Below are 12,222 nucleotides of genomic sequence, written 5' to 3' on the forward strand. Positions count from 1 at the left end.
TGAAAATCTCCGGTGACCGTCGGATCCTCTCTCTCTCTTTCTCTCTCCTCCCTCTCTTTCTCTCTCTTCCCCGAGAATTTTATCAAATAAAAACCCCTGTGTGACACTGTTCATGCCACGTGGACCAATCAGAAGCTGAGACGTGGCATTTCACTGTTCACCGACTCAAAAACATTAAAATATTACTGTATCCAGTAAACTTCAAACGTCCGTAACTTTTTAACCGGATGTCCGTTTTAAGCGTGCCGCTAGTCTGTGAACTCGTATCGACGAGCACTTCACAACCATGCACGAGTCAAAGCTCATTTCCCCATAAATAAAAAGTCAACTTTTGACCCGCTCGGTCAACGATCAACCTTGGTCAACGTGCGATTTGGGACGGGGTGTTACAGAGTATGTATAATGTAAGTCTCCACCACAAAATCCCCGTCCTCCATTCCCGAGTCCTGCCGATTTCCATTATCAGACCGTCAAATAGCACACCGAACACTACCTAAAACAAAAATTACAAAAGCATAAGGAAAAAAATTACAGAAATAGCCAAAAAAAAAAAAATAACCCTAATTTCGATTCCAACTTATCCTAAAGGCAATCAGGGAAAAAAAAAACCCACAAATGTTTTAAATAAACCCTAGAAACCACTCAAATCGAAAAGTCAAAGGAAAAATGAAGCAAACAGACCAAGCATTTTATCAGAGAGGCCAAGTGAAACAGCAAGCTTAGGCATCTGCTTCCGCCATGCAGTACCACCCTTGAGCTTCGTATACAAATCCACATCCTCCTTCTTCACAATACCCTAATTTCGAATTCCAAACCATCAATTTTTTTCTTTGTATGGAATTTTGGTGACCAGAGAGACAAAATGGGGCTGTTTGGCAAAAGGGCAACTAAGTGAAGAAAGCTTGATGGATGAATGAGAAGAGATGAGCCAGCTTTAAGGAAAGGTGATGAAGGAGAAGAGAACAGTCGGGTGAAGAAAAAAAAGAAATAACATAAAATAAAATAAAAAGTAAAAATATTTAATTTGGATATAAAGGTATTTTGGGATTATTAAAAATTGAAATGGTAGAAAAAAAAAAAAAAAAAAGATAGCAAATGAAAGGGTAAAAATCGTGAAGCCCATCCCTATAGGGGCATTGGGCCAAATTCCCCTATCTGATTTGCCTGGCCATTGTACAATTTCCTTTTTAATTTATTATTATTATTATTATTATTGCTTGGATTACCCCGTTAATTTTATTTTTTTGGATAAAGATTACCTTGTTAATCGAGTGTTAGAAAATATAAATCTTGTTAAAATATATATATATATATATAGCATATATATATATATATATATAGCTTTTACATTATAACATATAAATATATATAGTATTAGGACAATTTTTTTCACTATATTTTTTTAATTAAAGCCGAACCATTTATGTACTCCAGAAAATTCATTGCTGATGCTACTGTTGATTTGTTGTTTTTTTACGAAACCAGATCAGGTAAAAATTTAGCTGATAAACTGCAACTTCATGGTGATCAGACTAATTGGGAGGTAATGTTTTTGAAAGATGATGAAACTTTGTTGTGTCAAACCATTTAAAAAATAAAACATCTTGTTGCTTCTTTATAATAAATATTGAAGGATAACATCTGACAAATTGAACAGTATATAGCCCACTGCTCCTTATACAATGTATGCATAAACCTAGAGAACTTAATAAATTGCTATAAAATTGCTAATTAATCATGCTACAACATTTTGTATTATTAAAATATTTCATTGATTTTGTGCAATATCTAATTATCAATCATGAATCTTCAAAAGAAAATTAAAAAATAAATAAATAAATAAAGAAGACAAGGTTTTATAGTGGTTCGGCTATAATAAGCCTACATCCACTCTTCAATTCTCTCTCTGACCAATTTATTATTAAGCCTCTGTGACAGTACAACAAAAGGAGCTTACAATCAACAAATTAAACTCGGTTGGTTCTTGACGTTGAAGGAATTAATTATAGATAATTAAACCCAGGAACCCCAATTGCACCTTTAATTGAACTAATTTACAAAACATAAACAGCTTTAACATCAAGAACATGATCAACTACCTCCTGATGCTGTATACGCTCATAATCATCTTCTTTATCTTTGCGCAGCACAATTAGACCCAAACCAATCACCACCATTAATGCCAAGAGCAGAGACCAATTATCTTTTAATTCTCTTATCACCGAAGAGAATCCGCCGAATTCTTCTGCGTGGATATCATTCTTCAAATCGAACCAGGGATATATCAGGGTTTGAAAAGCAGGATCAAAGAAGTTATCAACGCCATGGATGATCAAACCTCCATCATTATAAAGATTCCATTCAGTGACTTTGACACCATTGGGGGATGCATATTCATCGCTTTGTAGAGTAGTGACAACCAGGGGATGGCCAAGAAGCAGAGTATCAATCTTGGAACCATGAGGAAGAGATGCCAGAACCTCAATGTCGAGTTTCAGAGGCACAACATGATACTGAAGCAGTGTGAATGGCGGCTGTGGGTATTTGGAGGAAAAGAACGCACCGTCAGGAGGACAAAACACAGTGAGCGTGGAATTGCCGGACAACCATTCAGAAACATCGCGAGTCTTGAAAAACACGTCCAAGATCATGGACATTGCATGATAGCCCTTGTCAGAGAGAGATTTCGATGCAATTGCCAAGTTGAAGTTGTTGTTGTTGTTATTACCTTCAGCTTGGGTTGAGAGAAGAACCACCAAAACAAGAATGCAGAACAACGATTTGAATGCCATGGGAAGCTTCAAGATTAAGGCAACGGAAGTTGTAGGAAAAGATATGAGAGCTCTGACTTGGAAACAGGGAAATATATATAGATGGAATCCCAATTTAGGAAACTTATAATACAAGTAACATTATTATTGGTATTAGAGTTCTAATGGACTGCATTTTGGAAACTTATAATCCAAGTAACATTAGTAGTATTGGATTAGAGTTCTATTGTACTCACAATTTTGAAAACTTAAGTAACATTATTTGATTAGGGTTGTAATGAATCCAATATTGTTATATATACACACTTGAGAAAGAAAAGGGTATATACTAAAGCATATGTGTGTTTAGTACGTATTTATGATCACTACCCCACAAGCATTTTATATTGAAAGAAGCCCCAGTGCCTAGTACTCATCCAAATGCTTATATATTTATGAACGTCATCAGACTCATCAAAAAACTCTAATTTGGCCGTGTAAGCTAAATTAAAACTATATTTATACAACTTCAACATCCAATTTAATCATGTTGTATACATTATTTTTAATTTGTTGTTTCCTGATAAACTAAAATCATTATTGAATCATAATTCCATCAAATAACAAAAAATATAGCTTCTGCCCTATGCACCAGCATCAAACATAAAGTAGCTCAAATATATTTTCAAGTGAAAAATCTAAAAAAAAATTTAGTTGGTAATTTTTTTCATTATTTTTTACTTCTTAGAAGAAAATAAAATGTTTCTTCTGTCAAAAAACAAAATCTTTACGAAATGAAAATTAGTATTCATAATCACCAAGCACAATATAATTATTCTGACTACTAATTTTAGTTAATATTTTCTCAATTATGGTTCAGATGAAGAACTAAAAACTTTTAATAACTATACAATATAAATAAATGCATAAAAGTAATATGAATTAAAGATCTTTAATATTTAGCCAAACAAGATTATAGCAAAAAGAAGGAAAAAAACTTAAAAATTTTTTATTTAATTGATTGTATTATCAGTATTTAGTTCCAGAATACATAAACAAAAATTTTAATAATGGTTAGACTATTAAAAAAATATAATCTAATACTCTAAAGAAATACATTTACTATAAATAAATATATTAAATATGCCTTGTAAGAAGATAACTTGATCAATGACTCGATCAAATATTTCACATAAAAATAGGAGAAAGACACATAGATGGAAGCTCTCATAATTTTTTATGTGATGTGATTAAAATGACCAATTCATATTTATTTATATCTATATTTTTATTTGATAAGAATTTAACAATTTTCTCATACGGAAAACTATAAATATTAAGAAATATTTATATTCTTTCTATCTTTTATATAATTATTTCAATTCTTTCATATGAGAGATTTTAAAAGTTTTTATCAACAACTTATATTTTGGGCCACGCCATGTTATGGTAACCTCTAATTAAGTTAGATCAGTAAAAGGGTTGGTATTTTGAAAAAATTTGATCAAGATGGGCTATAATTAATTTGTATCAAATTAATATAAAATGGTTATAGTTGTGGTTTGCTTTCATTTGCTTCTGTGCTATTAAGGCTTTTTTTTTTTTTTTTTTGAAGGCATGCTTGTTTGGACCTTTTTTATTATTATTATTCAGAAAAGAAAATTGTGAAAAAGTTAATATTTGTGTTGAATCTCTCATCCCTAATTTATCAAAAAAAGAAAATTACAAAAAGGGACCTGGCGTCATAAGGTGCGCCTTTTTTTTTTCTTTTTCAGTTTGAAATTTTAATTTTTAAATCTTTTTAACATTTTTTTTAAAAAAACCACAAAGTTACAATTAGGTATTACTATATGTTTTAAGGTTAAGCACTTCCATAAATTATTAAATAATTACCATATTTATGATTTTAAGATTTATTTTTATTGTTATTTTAATTATTATTTTTTATTATTTGATATAATAGTATTAGATCGATTAAAATAAACAATAATTAATTTTTTAATTTGCAACAATTAAATAAAACTAATATAGTAATCTACCTTTAAAATAATGGAAAATAATTAATTTTTTTATATGTTCTCAAAAATTATATATATATATATATTAAAAAAATGCGTTTTAAAAAATTAAGAAAGGAGAAGAAAGAAAAAAAAAACATTTTTTTTCCTTGCTATTTCAATAAAAATTGGTATTTCTTCTTCTCCGTATACCTAGTGTCTCGTTTTCTAATTAGCTTGAGAACCGCCCCGGCTGCTTGTACCTCAAGGCAGCAGCCTTTTCAGCCGTTGAGAAAACGTGTATGCGTAATAATTGAAGAGATCAAGAATGCTTTGTGATATTCCAGAGGAGGTCCTAGAAGAACATGTATTGTGGAGACTTTCGGTGAAAACGCTTGTCAAACTGGGATTTGCTTGCAAATCCTTGAATGCAATCGTCACGGCTCCTAGATTTATTTCCAAGCATGCCGACTGGTCAGCCAAAAACCAACCTGGTTATTTAATCAACCATGGAGGATGCGAAATAACACGTTTAGATAAGAGGTTTGATTTCATAGAGAAACTGGATTTTCCTTTCAAACACTTCAAATTCCAACTGGTTGGTGCATGTCATGGTTTGCTTTGCTTGACAAAAGAGTTCCGGCCGAAGAAGGAAAAGTTTCCCACAACATTTATATGGAATCCTTCCATTAGGCTAGTCAAGGAAATTCTACCTCCGGATATCATCACTAGTGATCCATATTACATTACTTATAAAAATTGTGTTTCAGGGTTTGGTTTCGATTGTACAACTAATGATTATAAGGTTTTCCATATTTTGCTCGCGAAATTTAGTAAGCAAAATCATGATGTAGATCATGTTGTAATCAACTTGGTTCACTCTCTTAATGCAGATTCATGGAGAGTGATAGAGAATGATACCAATGCTGATGATGAATCTACCTATCCTACTATTTGTACCGGGTGTACCACATCTTTCAATGGTTCTTTCTATTGGATACCAAGTAAGAAATATGAATCTAGTCCGGAATTGATCAAGTGGTTTGATTTTTGTGATGAGAAAATTCGGAAAACAAGGCTGCCAAGAGCTGTAGTTAAGAATGACCAATATGTCGTGTGCATTGGATCACTCAAAAACTCACTTGTTGTGTTTGTTTCTGATGATGAACAAAAGAATAATTTTCAATGCAGAATCAGTGCATGGGTGATGATGAAGGAATTAGGTCAGACAACAACATGGGTTCATCAATTTTCAGTGCCAAACGATCCGCAAGTTGGATTGCCATTGGATATTGGATTGGATGGTGAAACTCTTTGCTGGAAGTTTCAAGATTCCATGGAAAATTCCAAATGCTTCTCCTACAGTATCGTTGTGTACGATGATGTAAAGCAGAGGAAGAGTATCAGAGAGGTAGATACACATATTGTCGAAGACTCTGATGTTGATAAACATATTCGTGTTCGTGAGACCTTCACTTATTCAGAAAGCCTACTTCTTTTAGGATTAAGGAAAGGAGTAGGCATCAACAGATACTAGAATGTGAAAGCTGATACATTTGTTCCTTGATTCCATCCTACCCTTTCTTTTTTAATTTTAATTTTGTTTTTATATTATAAGTTGTTCAACATTTACAGTTTAATCATTTGGTTTGTTTGAGAAGAGAGATCTATATACCAATTACCACATAAAAAGGAAATCAGTAAGACCTGAGAAAGAGACTTAACAATAGGTAGGTGGATATCTTTGCAGCCTCAAAATAATGCACCAAATGTGTGTGTGTGTGTGTGTGTGCATATGTTTGTAATAAAAGTAGGGCACATTATGTGTTTTGCAGTTTAAGCAGACTGAGTTTCTTAAAGTGATTTCAGCTTAACGAATCTGATGAATGGCAATGGAGCTTGCTGTAAATGTACACTTGCAAATAAGCACCATATAGATTTGTTGAATCATGCATAATGTACATAGCATGTGCAACTGCCATGTGCATGCGTTACACACCGCCATATATACAGAAACACTCGAATATCATAAGACCTTATCTACAAGCCACATATAATAAGTGTGATGAATGTCTGAATCATGATTGAAAAGGTTACACGATATATGTTTGAAAATCCAGATTATCTAATTCTCAAGGCTTCAGTTTAGAATGATCTGCATACATTAAACAGATTAAAACAAAATTTCTGCTGTCTAGGATAAATCACAAAACCTTATCTCCAAGCCCGGCCATGGATAATTTGTGTTTTTGTCCTTTCGAATTGGAGCTTTCTGTGAAGATGAACGTTTTATATATAAGTATATAGGCAGCAGTCAGGGAACAGTGGCGGAAAGTGGCATTCTAAGCCCTACACAACCACATAATTTTGCAATAATAACATTATAAAGGTACCAAGGTACCAAAGTATATGTCAGCTGAAATGGAGAAGTCTCTAAACAGAAGACTTTCCACAAATAAAAGAAACTGGAAGCTTGGAACAAGAGGAATAGGACCCAAAAACAAATTTTGCAATCAATTATACCTCAGGCAGAGTAAGCAAGAGCAACGCTTCTATTCTTCCCCTTTTTGACCTTTCTCTCTTTTGATGAGTTACTTTCACTACCTTGGGCAAATATACATTTGGACTTCTATTTTTTTTAAGAAAAGCATATAATAAACTATACTAATTCTGTCCATGATGAATGAGTTCTAGTTATTTCTGATATCCGATTGGAACGAAGCAAATTTGAAAAATAAAATAAAATACAGAGCAGAGAAATGTTCATTCATAAGGCTGACAGCAGGGTGGTCATTGCAGTTTTTAAACACCCACTAATAGTTTATAGAATTCCCAATTAATATTGAAAAGTTGGAAAGGCTCTAGACGTTCAGGAATTACTTAAGTCTTAATAAATCCTGTGATGTCCTTATCATCATCCACATAGAATAGAATATTGATTAATAAACAAAGGGAAGTTACAAATTTTGAAGTTGAGAAGAGTTGTGATACCTTGGAGCTAGCTAATAATTCGTATTTCCTATGAAAGGGGCCACTAGCGACACTTATTTCAGAGACATTGCAGAGATAGATATATAGAGGTACATAATAAATCGTATTGTACCCAACAAACGTTTAAGCATTGTAAACACTTGAATTTAATACAGAGAAGAGCTAGGAAGAAATTAAATAAAGTCCCTTGGGACTGTAGTGCAGCCATAATAAATCTATCTGTTCAAAATATATTTGCAGAACAGAAGTTTTGGTTTGGTTTACTGTAGAATTGAAAGCATAAAAGCAGTAAACTAATTAATTAATTATTATTATTGCTGTTGTTGTCGTTTTTTTATACCACATAATCAACAACTAAAAACAGAGACACTTCATTGGCATAAAACCTTACTACATTACCACATAGAGCCATGAAAACTGAAATTGAAATCTATGCCAGAAAATAAACTAATAACCTTCTAAAAGAACACTGCAAAATAACATTGACTCATTGCTAGCTACTCCGCAACAACTGCCTTACATCATTTCCTTCCCCTCTTTGGATGTCCAGTGGAGGAGAGCGTCCTTGATTTGCTGCTGCTGCTAGCTTCCTGCTGTGTTGGTGCCACTTGATCTGCCGCCGCTGGTCCTTGAGATGATGCTGGTACTTGATCATTTCGTTTTCTCAGTGGTGGAACTCGTGTCCGAGGATCGAAATCTATGAGGTAAGATTCATAGTCTTCTCCAGACTTCATATACTCTTCATAACATGGATGATCGGTGGAGAGTGATTGGGTCGGCAAGGAATCAAGTTTAGGCTCATCCGAATCTGTAGTATTGCCATCACTGTATTTATACTCCTCCGACTCCTCCTCCGATTCCTCTTCTTCTACTTCAGATTTTTCTATTTCTTCACTATTTTCCTCTTCCTCTGATGGTTCCTTTTCAGATTCATTGTTGTTATTGTTATTGTTGTTGTCACTCATTTTCAACCACCTTTCTGTTTTTTTAACAAAAAAACCTACTTTTCTGTTGTTCTCTTCAGCAGTTTTTTCCCTCTGCTCAGCCTTCCTTTTGTACTTTTTTTCTTCATCAATGGCACATATCTTTTGCATATCTTATCTATTGTGTATTAGACATTTGGTGTGTTTGAACGTTTACATTTAGTGTGTTCGAGCAATGACATCTGATATGTTTGATTGTTTGCGTTTAGTATGTTTTTGGACAGGACATGGTTACCTTTTGAGCCATGAAAATTTGTATAGCGTTTTTGATTGTACGATTGTTTTTTTATTATGCAATCATACATTTACAACATAATAAAAAAACAAATTAAATATCTTTTTTTAATCTTTTAAATTTACATAATTTGATGAAATGTTAGGCTAAACGTTGAGGAGAAATTTACCCAGCTGGAAAATAAAATGAAATTTTTTATTTAAATTAAACCTTTTGTAGCAATGGACTTTCTTCTGGTTTAAGAGGTTTTTTTTTTTTTTTTTTGTGTGTTTTTTATCATGTGTAATCCAAAATTCATATGCACAACGCAATAAACACAACAAAATTTTCGCAGTGTAGGGTGCCCTTCCTTGTTAAATCTCAACTTGATCAATCACTCCTTACTCCTTGGCCATAATGAGGATCGATATAAAGAATTACTCCTGCTGCTAATTTGGCTAAAGACTATAATAATCAATCCCAAAAAGTAGGTATTATATTTATATGCAACAAACAAGTCAACCAATCCTATTAAAACTGTCAAGACCCGTCCAGAATTTCTTCCCCGGAACCCTAGATAAGCCCTGATCCCAGGGAAACCCTACCGGACCCTCCAATGGAAAATCCGGCAGAGCCTCCCCTAAGGGATTTACTTACCACAAATTACCTGCACTGAAAATACACTTCTATACTCATCCCCTTATTCCTCGCGCAAACTACAAATTGGTTCCACAAATTTCAGCACTTCAAAATAAACATAGCAACAACCCAGTGCATAAATAAAGAACAACTACACGTCCAATACAGTATACAGAGCATTATACAGATAAATGTGGAATTTATAAAATGACAGATAAGGAAGCAATACAAGACAGAGAGGAAAAAAGGGAAGAAAAACTTCTTGAACCTTCAGCAACGAACTGAGACGTTGGGCTCGTCCCGGACAATCAACGTCTCCAACCTGGACCTAAGGGAACGGAATTTAAGAGTGTGAAATACTAATCATCTCAGTGAGTGACCCTATCTACTAAACACCTTTAATATTAATAATATACCAAATAAAAGGATTTAATAAATCAATACCGAACAAATAAATAAATAAACATTTGAAGTAATAATTTCTCTCAAAACCCTCACTATTCACTCCGTTTGAAATGTTCCCCTTTTAAAACATTTTCACAAAACCCGGTATTCGTACCTCCCGAAAACCAAGGGATCAAATAATTTAATAAACAACGAATAAATAAATAAGTACCCCAAATATAAATAAACTGCAATAAATTATAATAAATAATTTTTGAACACCTTTGAGGTTTAAAACATTATTTACAATTTACACCGATGCACCACACCATATACCGGTGATGCCCTCCGATACCCAGCGTCCCGAGCACCGACTGGCAGGGGGGTTAAGGAGAGAAACCTACAACGGTCACTTCGGCGTCCCGACAGTACCGCTGCTAAAACCATCAACCCGGCCAAGGAGGGGGGCGGCTGTGCACAACAATAACCTTGCCTGCCCACGGTCCAATGGCAACTCACGGGTGAAGTAATAACCGCACGCTAAACCACATAATAACCGCGCGCTACCACGTGTCCATACACCATACACCAGAACACCAATACTGTATGAGTGCGTCTAAAAATAAACATTATTAACCAACCATACCGTTTTCCAAAATTACCGTGGGAAATACATTAAATTCTCACACTTACCATCCCACATATTTTTATTTAACCAAACCGGTACGAAACATCGATAACCAACAAACCACAATTTTCTCGAAGTACGAGATGCAACCATAAAAATACCACGGGCATAATTTATAAAATTTAAACAAATATTTTCGTAAAATATTTAACCCAATTATGCCCGAAAAATTAATACTGAAAACCACGTACAAATACTACCGAAATATACTTTGCTCATGCATAATAAATAAATTAAACCACAATAAAACCATAATTAAATCACACCACATGAGCATAATTTAAATACCAATTAAACATAATTAATTGCCCAAAAATGATATAAAATCCAGACACAAGCAATTACTGAAAATACTTACTCATATGTAATAAATACCATTTAATCACAATAAAATAATAATCGGAAATTTTCTAATGACCCCAAAATTTCATTTAGCACCAATGGGTAAATATATATATAAAATAATATTTTTCCCGATTGTATTTATAATACACCACATGAGCACAAATTACAGATATCAAATTAATACCACATAAATATAATTAATTACCCCAAAAATATTTTTAAAGGTGGGTCACTCACCTGGAGCACGCAATTAAACCATGATCCACTATGAGATCAATTCCACGACTCACCGGTGCTCCTAGAACAAAATTCACAGACAGTCAAATAAATTAATATTTTATTCGGGTAAATAATACCCGGTGCCCGGGGGGTCAAACACAAACTTTAACCAAAATAGACGAATGATATACCGAATCGAAGCTCGTGGAACGAAGATTACCAATCCGGTCTCCATCGACCCCAATTCCGCCGGAGGTGGCCGGAATTTGGTCGGGAAGCTTTGGCCGGTTTTAAACTTGAGGGATCTTTCAAACGGTAGGGATTTTGGGCAATCTAACCCCGGAAATGGACTCAGAGGGGTCGAAAATGGTGGAATAGAGGTATGGGTCGGGCTGGGTTGGTCGGAAACGGCGAGAATCGCCGGAAAAATTTCACCTCGCCGCCGCGACTTCGCCGACCCGATCTGGGCGCGTCCGGCGGCGGCTGGCCGGGAGATTTGGTGGCTGAGGTTGCGAGGTGGTGGGCTTGGACAGTGGCCGGCGCGTGTACTGTATGGGTGGCCGGAAAAGTTAAACACGGGAGAGAGAGAGACGGCCGATGGGAGAAAAAAAAAACTGTGCGTGTTTTGTGTTTTGATGCTCGGGGAAGAAGAAGGAAAAAAAGAAAAAAAAAAGAAAAAAAAGAAGGGTGTTTTCCCACGTGGGGAAAAGAAGAAAAAGAAAAAGAAAAAGAAAATAAAATAAAATAAAATATATAAAAATAATTAAATAATAATATTATTATTTAAAATAATAATAAAAATAATTTAATTTTAAACATGGCTGACATGTGGCATTTCACCATGGTGACACATGGTCACCTTTATTAAGTCACACGTGGCACATCGTTACGCGTTTAAAAATAATATTAAAATAATACAATATTTGAAAAACTCTACAGGTTTATAACTTTCAAACCACATGTCCAAATCGGACGTGCCACTAGTCTACGGACTCGTATCGACGAGCACTTC

General features: G+C 34.2%; 2 protein-coding genes across 2 annotated transcripts; one reads left to right on the forward strand and one right to left on the reverse strand.

Annotated features, from left to right (window-relative positions):
* Positions 1–5,075: 5,075 nt before the first annotated feature.
* LOC107433117 (F-box/kelch-repeat protein At3g23880-like) lies at positions 5,076–6,284 on the forward strand. Its single transcript, XM_016044372.2, has one exon. The coding sequence runs from the start codon at positions 5,076–5,078 to the stop codon at positions 6,282–6,284; it is 1,209 nt and encodes a 402-aa protein (XP_015899858.2).
* A 1,975-nt stretch (positions 6,285–8,259) lies between these two features.
* LOC107404285 (uncharacterized) lies at positions 8,260–8,832 on the reverse strand. Its single transcript, XM_016011234.2, has one exon. It carries the CDS (start codon positions 8,830–8,832, stop codon positions 8,260–8,262), a length of 573 nt encoding a protein of 190 aa, XP_015866720.2.
* Between the last annotated feature and the right edge of the window lie 3,390 nt (positions 8,833–12,222).

Source organism: Ziziphus jujuba, chromosome 1 (genome assembly GCF_031755915.1).
Source record: "Ziziphus jujuba cultivar Dongzao chromosome 1, ASM3175591v1".
Classification (NCBI taxonomy): domain Eukaryota; kingdom Viridiplantae; phylum Streptophyta; class Magnoliopsida; order Rosales; family Rhamnaceae; genus Ziziphus; species Ziziphus jujuba.

Bases quoted from the DNA above. Each gene is read 5' to 3' on its own strand.
- LOC107433117 (XM_016044372.2), top strand. From the start codon at position 5,076: ATGCTTTGTGATATTCCAGAGGAGGTCCTAGAAGAACATGTATTGTGG.
- LOC107404285 (XM_016011234.2), bottom strand. From the start codon at position 8,832: ATGCAAAAGATATGTGCCATTGATGAAGAAAAAAAGTACAAAAGGAAG.